The sequence below is a fragment of the Pseudopipra pipra genome, chromosome 4 (assembly GCF_036250125.1).
Source record: "Pseudopipra pipra isolate bDixPip1 chromosome 4, bDixPip1.hap1, whole genome shotgun sequence".
NCBI lineage: Eukaryota > Metazoa > Chordata > Aves > Passeriformes > Pipridae > Pseudopipra > Pseudopipra pipra.
In genome coordinates, this window is record NC_087552.1 from 14,721,385 (window position 1) to 14,736,540 (window position 15,156).

Below are 15,156 nucleotides of genomic sequence, written 5' to 3' on the forward strand. Positions count from 1 at the left end.
TGGGCTTGGCTCAGTAGCAGCCAGCTGTGCCAGGGATCCAAGACTTGCTGCTACAATTTGGGAGTCCAAAAGCCCTGAGAGTTCCAGCTCTAATCAAAGCTCAGCTCTACACCAGGGAGCTTAGAAAACCCAGCTTTAGCTAAGGCTTTCGGCACTTTCCAGTTTCCTGCCGAGCTGAGATCTACATCCCAAGAGTCCTAGTGCAGACACTGCAGAGCTCTGGGGTAACAGTAGCATTTCCCAAACACAGCTCTGACAAAATTCAGGCTGGAGTTTCCCATGGTTGTAGACTTGGCCCAGTTAATTTTCTGTGTAGTAAGAGGAATTCGGTCACAATCCAGGATTCCCTAGCTCTACATACACAAGACCTCAATTCTGGTCTGCTAAAACATGAAGCTGGGAGTTGTCCCTCTTTTTGTGCTTTTTGCATTCAGTGAAGACACATTTCACTAGTGCTGTATAACTTTTCATTCAGCAGTTCTTCCAGGGCTCCAGAGAATAGTACTAGACAAACACACAGCAAGAGAGAACTTCTCTTGGCCAGCTGTTTCACAGAATGACATTCTCAGTATTTTATAAGCATGACATTTACAGACAAAGTAATTCTGGAATCTTATAACTGCACCTGACAACAAAAAAAAAAAAAAGAGAGAAGCTAATGGTAACCTAACAGATTTAAAGCAACCTCACAGAAGAATAGCAGCACAATAAATCCTAAATATTAACAGGTTACAATGGAAATGCCAAGCAGATTGCCTGTCTACACTACTGGAAACAGGATGGTCTGTAAGCACAGCAGTCAGTATTCACAGCACTCTTCATGAAGAGCACCAAGATGTACTGATGGTAGCAAGCACTCTCACCATGGCAACTCTATCTCTTACACCCACTGAGATTCTGTGTCAGGATTTCTCTCCAGGATCCCCTTCAATCAACATTTCCCTGCCTACATATTTAACCACTTCTTCCAGAGGCCCTTATCACTATCATCAATACGATGTCTTCAGAAGGCTGAGTCAATGTGGGAGCCCACCTTCTCTTCTTGGGAGTATGGCATGCCACCCCTGCAATATCTTTTGAGAATGGATGAAAATAGGAGTGACTGATTCATTTCATTTGGGTTTTTTTCCTGCCCAAAGAGAGTAACAGCTGAAAAATTTTATGGATTTCTCATAAAACAAAGTACGTTTATAACTTGCAGCTGAAGGAACGACAGAATTCAAGGCCAAATATTTTCATATTGAAAGGAAAAATTTTAGATCTAAAAAACAAAAAACATATGAAAAAACATCAAGCCCAATATTTAGCCTACAATGTCCAAAGTCCACTGCCACCAGAAGATTTTAACATGTTTTTATTATTTTATTTTCAAAAATACATAATATTTTTCATTTAAAAATTTGAACACTATTAGAAACCGAAGTGAAAGTCCCTCTAAAGAAAAAACTGTCCCTTATTTTCTAATTTAACAGCAGTTGAAAGAGCCAAGAATTGGCCATTCTATGCTATTTGGAGGGAAAAGTCAAGGCAGTAACTACTTGCTGCAGAATGAAAAACAAGAAACCCCGTAGAGCTACACAGAAAGCCACAGGGAAGATCTAGGCCACACAGTGTTGCAGTCCAAAGAGCTGCCTTCTCCCTCCATGAGACAGAGAATGGCTCTTACACTGTGTTAATGCTACTCAAACCATCAGATGTCTTCTTTAGACTCAAATAGGCCATTCCTGCAAGAATCACAGGCAGGAGGAGACAAGAGTGCAGCTGGCAGGTTTTCCCCAAAATCCCAGTCTGAGCCCAGCTGCTGCCAGATTTGGATCTCTCTGAATTACACTGCAACAAGCCACAGTGCACAACCTGCTCATAGAGAATGCTTCTTTCAAAATCCCATAAAACTACTGTTTGACTTATGTCAGAAACACTTACAGGCTTCTGGCTTCTGAGTTTATTTCCTTTAACTACGGATGTTCTCCTTGTCTGGGCAAAGTACTTCTATTATCTTTATTAACCCTACAGTCTGCCAACTCTCAAATGATATTTTGTGTTTCTACAGTTATTTCAGCGTGTGCTCGATCTTTTCAACAAAACTATACAGGGCTTACAAACTTCAGGCTGGTTTGAGGACTTTGATACAAGTAATCTATTGGTCACAGTTTTTAAGTTTCGTTTCTTTCAGTTTCTCTTTCTACCTCCTCATTCTCAAATTACAAGAAAGAAAAAAAGAGGCAATTGGATTTTTCTTCTCTATCACATGCATTATTCTTATCACACCTCCCACCTTTGATCACACCTCTCTTACCCTCCTGGCAGTCCCATTCTTTTCAGCTTCTTTCTTCAAAGGGAGTTCTTTCTTTGCTAACCCACTAATAATTTTCATTGCCAACTTTTAAAATCCCTTCTATTTCTGATATGTCTCTTTTGATGCAGTGACCAGAAGTGGCAGCATACCATATGGTAATAATGGCATTGTCATATTTTCAGTGTTATTTCTGTTTTATTCTTCAGACACTGAAATATTTAGTGTACTTTTTAACTACTCCTGTGCATGTCAAGAAAAGGTTTTCATTGAACTGTCTACAATGATATTTTTCCTGAGCATTTACAGTCCATTATATCAGACAGCCAGGTGCATTATTAGACTCTGGTTTCCAAGGTACAGTACCTTGTATTCGTCAACAATAACTTCATTTGCCCCCTTGTTTAACAGTCAGTCAATCTTTTTTTTCCCCTTTCAATCTTTGCCTTTTCTAATCTTGATTCGTGCACATAAGGTTGTATCATCTACAATTTTCTTACCCACAGTCATCATTTTGTGCAGATCACATTTGTTAAAATATGCACAATTCCACTTTTAGTAATGGAACACCCCTCTGTTAGCCTTTTGTCATGCTTAAAATTGCTAATTCCTTCCTACCCTTTGTTTTACTGTCTCTTGGTGGATTTCTAATTTGCCATAGTACATCATATTGCTTAATTTATTTGGCAGCTTCTCTGTGAGAAGCTTTGCCAAAGGCTTTTTTATAGACCAAATAAATTTCAACTGATTCTTAAGTTCATGATTCTCCTGACATGCTCAAAACATCTTAGTATAAGAACACATGATTTTCTTTTACAGAAACCACATGTCCCTATCGTATCACATCATTTGTAGCACTGTATTGGGTTTTTTTCTGTTATGTTTTTTGTTGACATACTAACTTTTCTGGTATCATAAGACGTTTCCCAGGTCGTCTTTTCATACTTAAAATTAACATCCCTGGTGATTCACCAGCCATATAGATGTACCACAGTCACAAATACATGTGATTCCACCCAACAGGATATACCAGGGAGTAGGGATGAGCAATACAGTGACATAGGCACGTCCTGCAATTTTGTAGTATTGCTGTGGTAGAACTTTTCTTTTCCCCTTCCTCAAAACTGGGGTAATGCTTTCCACAAACTCTCCCTTCTAGTTATGAGACAAAGGTATCCACCTTTCTTTTGTGGGATTTAACAGGGTTTTTTAATTATTATTTTAAAAATACTCAGAGTAAGAGGAATTTTTTTTTTGAGAACCTTCATTCCTAAGCAAGAGCAGACCATAAGGTGGTTGGGCTGCTGAATCTATTCACTGCTATATTTGCTTCTGGCTATTCATTCTTTATTTACTTTCTGTGACCTAATTATCACTTCTTTCTTTGCCTCCTGTAAGTTTTGTTTTTCTCACCAACTTTCAAGAGGATTAACATTTCCATGAGGGGCAGCTGTTTAAGCAACTACTACAATCAAAAGCTACTACATCCTAGCCAGTCAGTCATACCTGCCTATGTACTGTTTTTTTCTGGGTTTGTTTTTGTTTTAACTCTCTTTTAGTAAAATGCCACCTTCTGCAACTGCATTTGATTACACTTTCCATTTTGCATCTATCATGTGCCCTCTGCTCTTTCATTTCATGCTATTTTCTGACAAATTCCCTAATTTTTAAAGTATTGTATTTTCAAAAGTTTAGTGCTATGGTGTTAGTTTTGATATGATCCTTCCCCTCAGGACACATACGTTATTTATATAGTATTTTCTTTTTGAAACTACTTCTTTGCTTCGCTTGAAAGCAAAGGGGAGGGAAAAAAAGCCTCTCTGCAGTGCTAGACTGGACTAGGTGTTCAAAAAACAGTATTTTTTTTCCTTAGAGATTTAAGGTATCAATGCATATCCTGTCTTATCCTTTTCTCATATGCAAAAAGTAACAAGATTAAAAAGGAAATATTTGAAGTCACTTTTGGCACCTGTCTGAGACTCTGGGCAAAGATTTAACATGTTGAAAAGCTGTGCAAGTTTGTATTGCCTCCCCTCAGCTGATGGAATCACAGGTGGCTCCCAGGGCTCTTTAAGCGTAACTTAAATCAAACTAAAAAAGCACTCATAAAACACAGTCCACTTCCTCTCCCAATATGGTGAAGATGCTTTAAAATAACTTGTCCTATACTTCACAAAAATGGATTAGGAATGCTTATTCAGTTGTCTGACACTAGCTGAGGAACAAAAAGGGGAAAAGGGGCAGTGAGCACCTACAAATCACGAAGGGGCAGTGAGCACCTGGCTACATTCTTCAGGGCCTTTCCTGATTCCCACTGTCATGTAGCCTCTCCCTAACTGAGAAGCTGATTATAACCCTCTTCATATTACACAGGAGCATCAATCTGAGACCTCACCACATGGTCCCTCTTCATAAGCAACAAATGCAGGAAAATCCTGTGGTTGAGCATCACATGACCTGCCTACCACTGCATCTAACTTTTCTGCTAAGCTTCATCTTCTCTTTCCTCGTTTGCTGTCATACCATCATGCTTCAGCATGTGTTCACAATGCTAAACTTCTTTTCCTCTGCTGGAAGGGCTAGCTCACCCATTTCTGCCTTAGGTCTATATAGCAGCACAAGGAACATTTACAGATATTGGTTTTGGCCATATGCTCCTCTTCCTCATTCCCCCTTCCAAGTGCTCAGGCTAATATCCTGTTGCTTTCTTGGAACATATCTGTATGATCTCACAGCCTATCTGTCCACCAATTGCTGAGGAAGATATGTGCATGATCCAAAGACACAAACTGGCCAAAGTCTGACTGATGCTTGCAGTATTGCTCTGAGGTAAATTTAATCCCTACCAGGAAAACCAGAAAAGCCTGAACACATCTCGCTGAACTGCACCACAACTTTCCATTGCTTTCTGCAGAAAAAGTCCATAAGATACTCACTCTCTCAAGAAGAAAACATATTCCAACTGAATATATATTTAGATAAACAGAGAGAAGAACTCAAGTACAATACTTGTGGTCTGCTTGGACAAGACACCTCTCTGAGTCACCCATTCATTTTTTCCAGTTTCATTTTCAGCTCAGTATTCTCAGAATCCCTGGAAACCACACTATGATACCAGAATTGGGTCCTGAGATGCTCCCCTCAGATTCCTGGGAATAAGGGCCAGAACTTGTGGTTATGTGTGCACTATAATTTGCCTCCAAAACAGACTAATAAAATTCTGTACTGTGTCTATTTTAGGATTTTTCTAAGGTGCCTATCACAGCGGAATCTAAACACAATATGACAATTACAGATAACATTGCGTGCCTTAAAAGGCAGGCTACTCAGCCGCCCTTGTTCCTTGTGTGTCTGTGTGGAAACCTTCCTTCTGTTTCCCTTCTTGTGCCTTTCACTTCCTCGCCTCCAGTTGTGAGTTGGTCCTGGCAAAGTGCCCCTGCTGGAAGAATGCTCCATCAGCGTGGTGGGTAGCACATGTAGATCCGAATATGGGTCAGGGCTGGAATCATTCCAGCTCTCTATTAAGATTTTCTCTATAGCAGGTGACAAGACACCAAAAACATTGGCAACGTTGTATTCTGGGTCAGTCAGTTAGACATGTTATAATTACCATGAAATTACACAGTATTTATATTATGTAGCTATTGTCATTAACCTAAAGATACAGACAGTAAGGAAGGCCCATATGGACTCGCACAAACCACTCATGGAAATTAAATCACTGAATAATCAGTTTCAAGGAGAATGCCTAAGAAGAACCTAGAAAAAAGATGAGGTGGTTCAAACTCTTGCCTATGCTGCCTAGGAAGAAAGATAGATAAGACAACTAGATTTTTTTTGAGGACTGCAGCTGGACAGAACACCTCAACAGGTTTTGCCTGTCATCCTTTATCAATAGAGCATAAAACCTGAAAACTGAAGAGCAGCACTAAAGGAAAAAAGCTTGATTTGTGATGGCATTCTGGAATAAAAAAATTGGCTTATAATGAACACCAAACACCAATCCAGTACCTTAATTTTGAGTAGCATTTTTACTTTTGAAAAATGCGTCTTCACTTGTAGCCACAGTTGCCTCATGGGGAGGGAGACAGGGCTGGAGAGCTGGAAGCAGCTCTGCCTTCACAAGTTGCCTGCCAGGAAGGAGATAGGCCAGGTGGTTCCCAAAGGATAGTAAGACAATGAAGACAACCGAAACAACCTACTGGTATAACCAGAACGCTCCATCCTAAGTAGCTCCCAGCTGTGCTGTACCATTTGTGATGTGTATTCATTCCATTTTGAACGCTGTTGGCTTATATATGTGCCAGGTATTATCATCTCATATACACACAGATTTAAAAGGAGCACTGTTTTATAACGAGAAATCTGGTACTTTTTATTTTTAATTTGGTTATCAATTATTTATACGTCCACCAAAAAACCCTCAAATTATGTCTGGCACTTTTGGACACATGACTAACACGCCCTTACCTCATTCACCTGCTTCAATTTTGATGTGATAGAAAATATTTTTACAAATGGTCTAGTCAGTTGAGAAAGTGTGTATGAAACTGATTGACATTAAGGTGAAACATAAACTTTCAGACTGTTGTCCTTGTGATTCTTTACATCTATCCATGAGACTATAACAAGGACAAAATGAAAATGCAGACCACATAGTTTTTAAAGACAATAACTTTCATCTCAAATAGGGAGCAGTTTTACCAGAAAAAGACCCCCAACTCCATCAAGACCTGCATGACTGGACTGCATTGACTGAGGAGACTTCAGGTATTGCCTTCACAGTAAGGCTAAGGGAGGCTGTAATCTCTTACATTGAGTCAAGCAGCTTTGGGCCTGACTCTGACCTCAGTGTTTTCTAACTGAGCACTACTTGGTCATAATTTCCATATTACCAAATAATTAACACTACATGTTACATGGCTGTACAATGAGGTCTGTTTTAAGCTGATGCAGGCTCAGTTAATGAAAGGATTAATGTTGGTAGGGGAGCAGAAAGGAGCACAAAGGCCTCAGAGAGCCACCAATCTGAGAGCACACAGAGACAGTGAAAAAGTCCCCAATTTTCTTCAACGTCCTACCAGTGACCACCTGTGGAAATCACCATGCCATAAAGGAAGGGATAGGCCCTCAATCTGCAAACAATTTTTGCCAAAAAGGCAAAAAAAAGCAGAGAACAAGTATCTGTATCTCTGCAGGGAATAATAGGGATGTCCTTTACAAAGCAGGGGAAAACAACAGGTCTTTGGCAGGGAATAGCAAGCTTGTAGGTGATGCATGCTTTTGTGCAGGCTGTCAACAGCTGAAAACAATAAAAAAACCCCAAAACAACAACAACAAAAAACCCCCCCAAACCAAAACACTTTCTTTTCATGCTGTGTTCCCATTCTATCCATTCATCTTCTACTTAGGATGGCCATCTGTGCCCTCTGGTCAACACAGAACACCAAGTCCTAAAAGAAAGAGCCATAAACACCAAGCCTACTTGACAAGGATTAGCATGATACACCAAGGATGCCTGGGAGTAGTGCACTGATTCACAGTTAAAGTGTTAAGGAATGAGTCTTCAGACTTTAGGGGGATGATTTCAGACCCCGCAATGACCTAAACCACAGCAAGATTTGCTGTTGTGATCAGTGGAATCTGAATAACTTAAACTGAAGTGAATAGTTACTTGAGTGTAAGGAAGGTCAGACTCCTCTCTAGTGAGCTCAGATTCTGCAATAGCCTCTAAGAAACCTGCACAGGCATTTCTGTCCCCCCTTCACACCAGTGTCTGTTACACACATTTGTCTAAAACAGATAAAATGCTAATTATAATAAACCATTTTACTATTACTATAAAACTCAACTTCATTAACAAGGGAAATTTTTTTGAACTTCAGCTTCTTCATTGAAGGGCTAATAGGACAGGCATCGTTTTTACTTCATCAAGCATATTATATGGCTTGCAAGACCTGGCATTCTTTATGTTGCAACCATGTAGTACTTCAGCTAAGCAGACACCGAGTTTCTTTACATTTTTATATTTTTCTGTATCAACACAGATACAGATTCCTTCAAAAGGTCATCTTCAGTTCGAGCCTGAAACTTAGGCTGAGTTAAGAGCACACTCTAAACTTAATGGAAACACTTGAAAACAAAACATTACAGAATAATCTGTCATTCATTTTGGTTCAGATGATTCACTGCTGAGCTGCCCGCAGTTAAAATCCACAACAAGAAAAAAGTTAATCCTGCAGGCCTGTCTGTAGAAAGCAATGGAGCTTTCTGTTAGAGCTGGCCAAGTTGGTTTGCCCACTTAGTGTGATGCAATGGCACGCAGAGTTACTAGCTGGCATCCTGAAAAGCAGCACTGATGTGATTGCGTGCCACATCCCAACCCAACACCCCTGCATCTGGTGCTTCCAGGTCCAGAAGTGAGTCAGTCACAGACAGCTTGTGCTGCACCAAGTTGACATAACTCAAGGCAGTTTTCCACATTGCACAAAACGGAAAGGCAAGCATGGGAATAAAAGTTATTTCTTTATCTTTTTATGGCCTCTTTGCTTAAATAAAGGCATCATTCATAGTACAATTAAGGAAATTTTGTTCTTGTAAATGCAAATGAAATAGGTTTGTTATACCATCATTTTTTGACTGATGTTTCGAGTACTTTGGTTGTCAGAAAACACTTCTCTTACCTTCATGTGTGACTTGAGATTGTCCTTGCGTGCACAGCGAAATGGACAGAGTGGGCACTGATGACTCTTCAAACCTGTGTGAATCACCATGTGCCGTTTCCAGTAACTCTTCCTCTTGATAACCAAACCACAGATCGGACACTGGAAAGGTTTTCCCCCTTCCTCTTCTGAGGCTTAGCAGAAGGGGGAAGAAAAAGAGAGGATCCTTTACAGCCACTTGGCAAATACTTTCCCCTTGCAAACATAGTCAAGATATCATTTTTCAATGCTAGAGTTTCATCTGTAAAGAGACATATCAGTTAAACAACAACGGGTACCAGAAATTTCAGTTCCTCCCCGTCGCATATGCCTCTTCCCCTTTATCTAGTTATTATCCCTCTAAGAAAGGTCACAATAATTTATAAAGGTTAATGCCCCAAACATCCTTTCACTAATCAGTAGAGGATGCTACTCTACCTCACCTGGTCCTAATGTTCTTTATAATTTAACTGAACTGAGATGAATGCCTCTTATAATCATCACTTTGCAGCTTCATTTCCTATCAAAGGCTGGCTGTAGTAGGGTATGGAAAATATGCTTAACTGTTAAAAAATGATCCATTTCCATATCTGATGGTCAGCCAGCAGGAAAGCAGGATATAAAGTATAGGAGAATCCACAGCTTCACTGAAAAGCATGCTGGTACTGCATATCAGATATATTCAACACCAGAAGTGAATGACTTCAGAAGCCCTGCTGCTGAAATTGTTTAGTTATGGCTTGAGCAGATACTGCTGCTATGTCAGCCATCAAAGGTCTTCGGGTCATAGGTTTTCTTCTGCTCCTCTAATTGCCAGGGCTTTAAATCTGCCTTCCTAAATGTCTGCACTTGACTTTACTGCCCAGTTCACCTAAGATAAGGAAAGGATTTGGTGGCATCGATCAGGCAAATATGGTTAGTCATAAGTTCGAAGGAAAGAGAAATTCCTCGTGGCTGACTTTGCACAACCAACCATCCATCCATCTTCTCACCATGGTTTCCCCTTCTTTATTATAAAGAAAGGCCTACTATTACAGTGGAATTGGACGCCTTTTTCCTCACTTTAAAAGACAAGATTCAGAGCTCAGCAATGTGCATATTGCTATTCAAAAATTCCCTCAGACTATTTAATTTCATTATTATCAGGGTCTTTTTCTACTGATAAGGATATAGCAAACATCAAATTCCCTCGATGAGGAACTAAGTGATAAAAACCCCCAGAAAGATCTGTCACATCCTAAAATATAATTCTTGCTATTAAGTGGGAAACAAAACCACTGTAATTCAACTGATTAGGTAGTCATTATGTAAGTACAGAAAAAGGACACAATGTCAGTGTGCACTATTACAAGTTCAGAAATTCTCCTTGTGAAATATTCTATCGTACTTAACATATCAAATTGTTCTCCTCTCTGCACCTCTAAAGAGTAAGACAAAACCAATGCTATAATTACTCGTGTTTCAGTTTTTAAACATCTTTACTTCCTCACAAAAGGCAGGAGAAAGACAAACCACAGAAAAAAAATTCATGGGTAGCATTTTTACCTATCACTTCTTTTTCTTCTACCACATCTTTTCTCCAGCCTCTGGTTATCATCCAGAAAAGAAATGTGTTACAAGGTATTACCTCTTTCTGACCCCCTTAAAAATAAGTCGGCAAACAAGATGGATCAGTGGTTTAGCACATTACAAAATATACAAAGAACTGGGATGAATGCATGTGACTCCAGTGATAACTAACAATTAGTGTTACACAGGAATTATTCCAAGGCGCTCCGAAGCTGAACCACGTTAGCTCTATACTATACTGCAGAAAGCTCAGAATAAAAAAAACATGGGCTTCAGCTTCCCTTCATTTATATTGATGTCTATTTTATATCACACAGTGCCATTTGGTTGGAAAGAGTTATTCCAGTGAGGAGAGAATCAGCCAGTGCTTCCCAAAGAAGTTCCGGGAACAAAATTGCAAGCACCACAGGCAAAAAGTTACACCAAACAAGCACTCAGTCAGTAAAATAAAGGTCTGCCACCCACAGTCCTTCAAAAACAATCAGAATAGAGATTCCACACTTCTTTTTAAATTTCATCCCAAAGGTGTGAGCAGTTTATAAAATTGGCAACATTAACCGATTGATATAAAAGTTAGTCTTCTCTGTACCACTTCACTATAAAAAAAAAAAATGCACTTAATGATTAGGTTGACCAAACCTGACATGCCATTTCAGAGGCAATTACACTCGGATAAGCCATGACTCCAGCTTTTTGCCTGAAATAATTCTGAGCAAATAGCTCAACGTGGTGGACAAAAGAGCAGCAGGCATACCCTTGTTATTAACTTATTCCTCTTTAAATAGCCTCCATCTTTGCTGTTCCTTACTTGTCGACATCTAATTAATCTCACTGAGTATTGATCTCATAACCAAAGCTAGATGTTGCTGGTGGGTAAGTGAATCAGATTCATAACAGTAAAGCAAACTCATCAGTGCATTAGAAGTTCAAAGTATGAGAGGGGGGAGAAAAAAAGACCACTCAAGCTATGCCTACTGGGAAAAGATGTTTCTCTCTGGGAACAAGATAAAAAAAAAAAGTCTCAAGGAGCAACGAGACAGACACAAAAAGATAAAGCACTATAAGATTAAATACTGTTTTTTGGGTTTAGTGCCATAAGGTTGTATGCGCAAAAGGAATCAGGAATGCGTGACATTTATTTTCATGGCAAATATACGCATTCAGCCGCTTTACTCAACTTTTACAAAAGTGAAGTCTTCAACCAAAGGTCACTAAACAGTGACCTCTTTTCACAAGATGTATTTCTCCATGGTTGAGGGAATGGAGGAGTCAGGCTTACCATAATCAACATCCAGATACGCTAACCAACAGCTTGCTTTTTATTTTCAGTCAGTTAACTATTGAAAATAAAGTTAACATTTCATATCAGAAAATGAACTTTCAGAAATGTTATGAAATGTTAGAGTTTTCTTGGATGTCAACTGGTGTTGGCCCAGTGCGTATGAACTGAAAGGAAACACCCTTCCCCTTGGGATACTGGTCCCATATATCATAAAAAATAAGCAGTTGTTCCTTGGTTACCAAGGACCTGAGGCAATCAACCCCCATTGTTATCTTCTACCAGCACAGTATGCTTGAGCCTTCAGCAAAGAGAATAGTTTCTTGAAATTTGCTGCATCAGAGCTAGTTTGTACAGTGCCAGTACTTAACAGGCACATCGGTAACAGAGCACTCCCCTAGTACAAGGTGCACAGACAAATCCCAGTTTTTTGGTCAAACACAGAGCCTGGGTTTTACTACAACCATGTACTTTTCCCCAGTAAAAACTTATGATGTGAACAACTTTTTCCCCTTGCAGGAAATAAAGTAAGAGCTTCAAATAAATTTTAACCTTACTTCCTTTCTATACATTGCTGCCTTTCTTATATGAAGGCCAGTCTTTGTGGGGAGAGTTACATTAAATTAATGACTACTTTCACACTGGTGTAGCCAGCGTGGGTACTCCTATTCCCACATGAAAGGACCTTTTACTGGTTTAGCTTATGCTAGTCCAAAAAGGACTTCATCTAAACTAATGAAAACCTTAGGCTAGATCCATGCCAAGAATAGTTTGCCACTTTAATGGCCTTGGCAAAGCACACCAGCAAAGCATTTGCAGAACACATGTAACACACAGCAAAAAACTGGTTCTGGCTGCAACTTATTGCATCCCTCCCTCTTCTCTTTCAAGGGAGGGATGAGCATTGCTGTCCATCCAATAGCTTCTATCCTATGAGTTTTGACCTGAGCTGCACAGGGACAGATCAGACCTCATAATACCCCTAAAGAAAAAGGTTAGGTCAAGAGAGAAGGCAGTGCAATTATGTAACATCCATGTCAGGCTTCATACCTGTACACTGCCTTGCTACACTTGCACAGCCAAGCTAGTATTCCTGACAAAGCTCTAATATACTAAACCACATTGTGCATCTGGTGAAGATGGCTGCCATGCTTCTCCCTTTGCAACAGAAATCCACCCCAGGGAGAACACTGATGACTTGAAGTCATATGTTCTATCAGAAATATGAATCCATGATGGGAACTTTTTATAGAAAGAGATGAAAGAAAAATCATTATTCCTTAGTTTGAAGATGGATCATTTAAATTCCCCTGCATGGCTTGTCAGTTCTTTAAAGCTTTTGTTACCCAGAGAGTTTCTTCTTCTTCTTCCCTAGGAGCCTCATTCCTTGACCGTCAACAGCTGGAACTGGTGGAGGGAAGTCAGAAGTGTAAAATGGTTCTTGTTGAGCAAATTAGAGAAATGCAGTTTAGTTGGGGTTTGCTTGTTAACAACAAAGGGTTGTAAAAAAAATTTAATGAAAAGTGGCAACATAATAATATACTCTGGTAAATTAGGACAGGGTAGTAAGCGATTATACAAAAGTCCATTTGTGACAGAGACAGCAGGAGGGAGAATTCTCCCTTGTCCAGTATTTCAAAAGCACTAGTTTTGTACATGCTCACTGATACTGTGAGCTCCCTAACAAGGATTCTTTGATCTTCTCTATTAAATGTTTTGTGGACTTATTCTAAACTTGGTAAGAGAAGAAAATACTATTGTATGGAAGAAAAGAGAAAAAAAGTACTGAACTGTACACTCCTATCTTTCAAATATGGAAAAATTTGTGACAGCTTGGTCTCAAAGTGGTATCTTAAAAAGCTTTTCTATTGTTCACCTAAAGTATCTATTTCTTATTCTCATAAGACATAGAATCAAACCAAATCCAGACCCACTGAAGAGATGTTATAGAAGCCTATAGCAAAACAAATACATTCTACTTAGTGGTTCAAATTGTATTCATACCTGTACTAGCGGGTTTGGATGCTCTTCCCTTAGGGACTGGTAGTAACAATAATTCCAAAGACTGTGGCGGAGTTGCTTTCTCTTGTTTCATCTCCGAAAGCTGCAGGGGATCCTCAGGAACCAGTGACTTCTTCTTCTCAGCCAAGAGGGTGCCTGCAGCCCTTGCAGCAACCTCCTTGAGAAGGGCAGCTGAAGAGGTCATGGAAGCCAGAGAAAGGAAAGAACTTGCCGGAGGCGGGTGCTCCTGCCCAGGAGTCATGCTTCTTTCACTCACTTTCTTAGATAAAGCTGCTAACGTGGAGCTGGCTGACTGAGAACTGAAAGGTGAGGAAAAGGATTCAAATCTTATAGGGTCTTCAGTCCTCGAAAAAGATTTGTCCTGCAGAACGGCATTGGCTGCGGCTTTCAGTTTCAGGATAGCTGAATCAGGGGACAAACCACAGGTGGTGGTTGAGTTTGGCAACCACTTACCTTGATTCCATATAAAGTGACTGCTTGCATTGTATTGGTCACTTTGTTCCTGTTTCTCAGCGAGCTTTCTAGCAAGAACACTCAGCTGCTGGGCGTGATGAGCAGGTGGAGAGAAGGAGACGTTCGAGCCAAGGTTTACGGGGGACTCAACTCTGCCATTGACTGTAACAGTGGCATCCAGCTTGAGGGAGCCAGCCTCCAGGAGCCGCCTCAGGTTACTGCTCAGTGGCTTATTTGGACCAGGAGGTTCTTCTTCACACAGAGATGACACATCAGGAGAAAGGTGCTCTTTGCTCTGTAACGTGTCTCTTAGTGCCTCATTTTCAATGGATCCCAGCTCCGCTGTGTTGCTGCTCGGCGTTGCACTTCCCAAAGAGGTATCCGGGGAAGTGGACTGCTCTTGGATTCTGTCCTCGAGAGACAACTTAAAGTTCTCCTGGACTTCTCCATATGATGCTTCTGAAGGAGTTTCTGAAGAATTTCCAAACCAGCGTTCTTCTTCACTGAGTTCCCCTTCCACTTCTTCCTGTCTGGTACCATCTGTGTGGAACCACGAACAACAGTATTATTCCCAAATCTGCGTAAAATAGTTTCTTAGCATGAAGCATGCCTGACCTCTGCACTGTAAAATAGTTTCTTAGAATGAAGCATGCTTGACCTCTGCATGACCCTCCTGAACAGTCACAGAACATCCCCCTAAAGTGCCCGGGCTTGGAATCAGCCTGGACTGAGTGACCACGTAAAATATTTTTTGAAAATGAATAAATCTTTCTTAGAAGCCAAAATCATGACAAGTTTGTCATCTTTCAGACAGCATAACTAAAACAGCAAAAACTGCA

At 40.2% G+C, this 15,156-nt stretch overlaps 1 protein-coding gene across 9 annotated transcripts in view; it reads right to left on the reverse strand.

The window, feature by feature from the left end:
- ZNF827 (zinc finger protein 827) overlaps positions 1–15,156 on the reverse strand; it is a 106,271-nt gene that overhangs the window by 65,296 nt on the left and 25,819 nt on the right. For 7 of the 9 annotated variants that reach the window (XR_010429957.1, XR_010429956.1, XM_064651703.1 and 4 more), the window contains 2 exons: positions 13,847–14,857; positions 8,977–9,149 (listed from right to left, as the gene is read on the reverse strand). Coding sequence is in view for 7 of the 9 variants with exons in the window: in XM_064651703.1 (XP_064507773.1) it covers positions 8,977–9,149; positions 13,847–14,857 (1,184 nt within the window). In the remaining 2 variants the exon portion in view is untranslated. Of the gene's footprint in view, positions 1–8,976; positions 9,150–13,846; positions 14,858–15,156 lie in introns of those variants that run through there. The other 2 variants (XM_064651705.1, XM_064651704.1) reach the window with 2 other exon arrangements.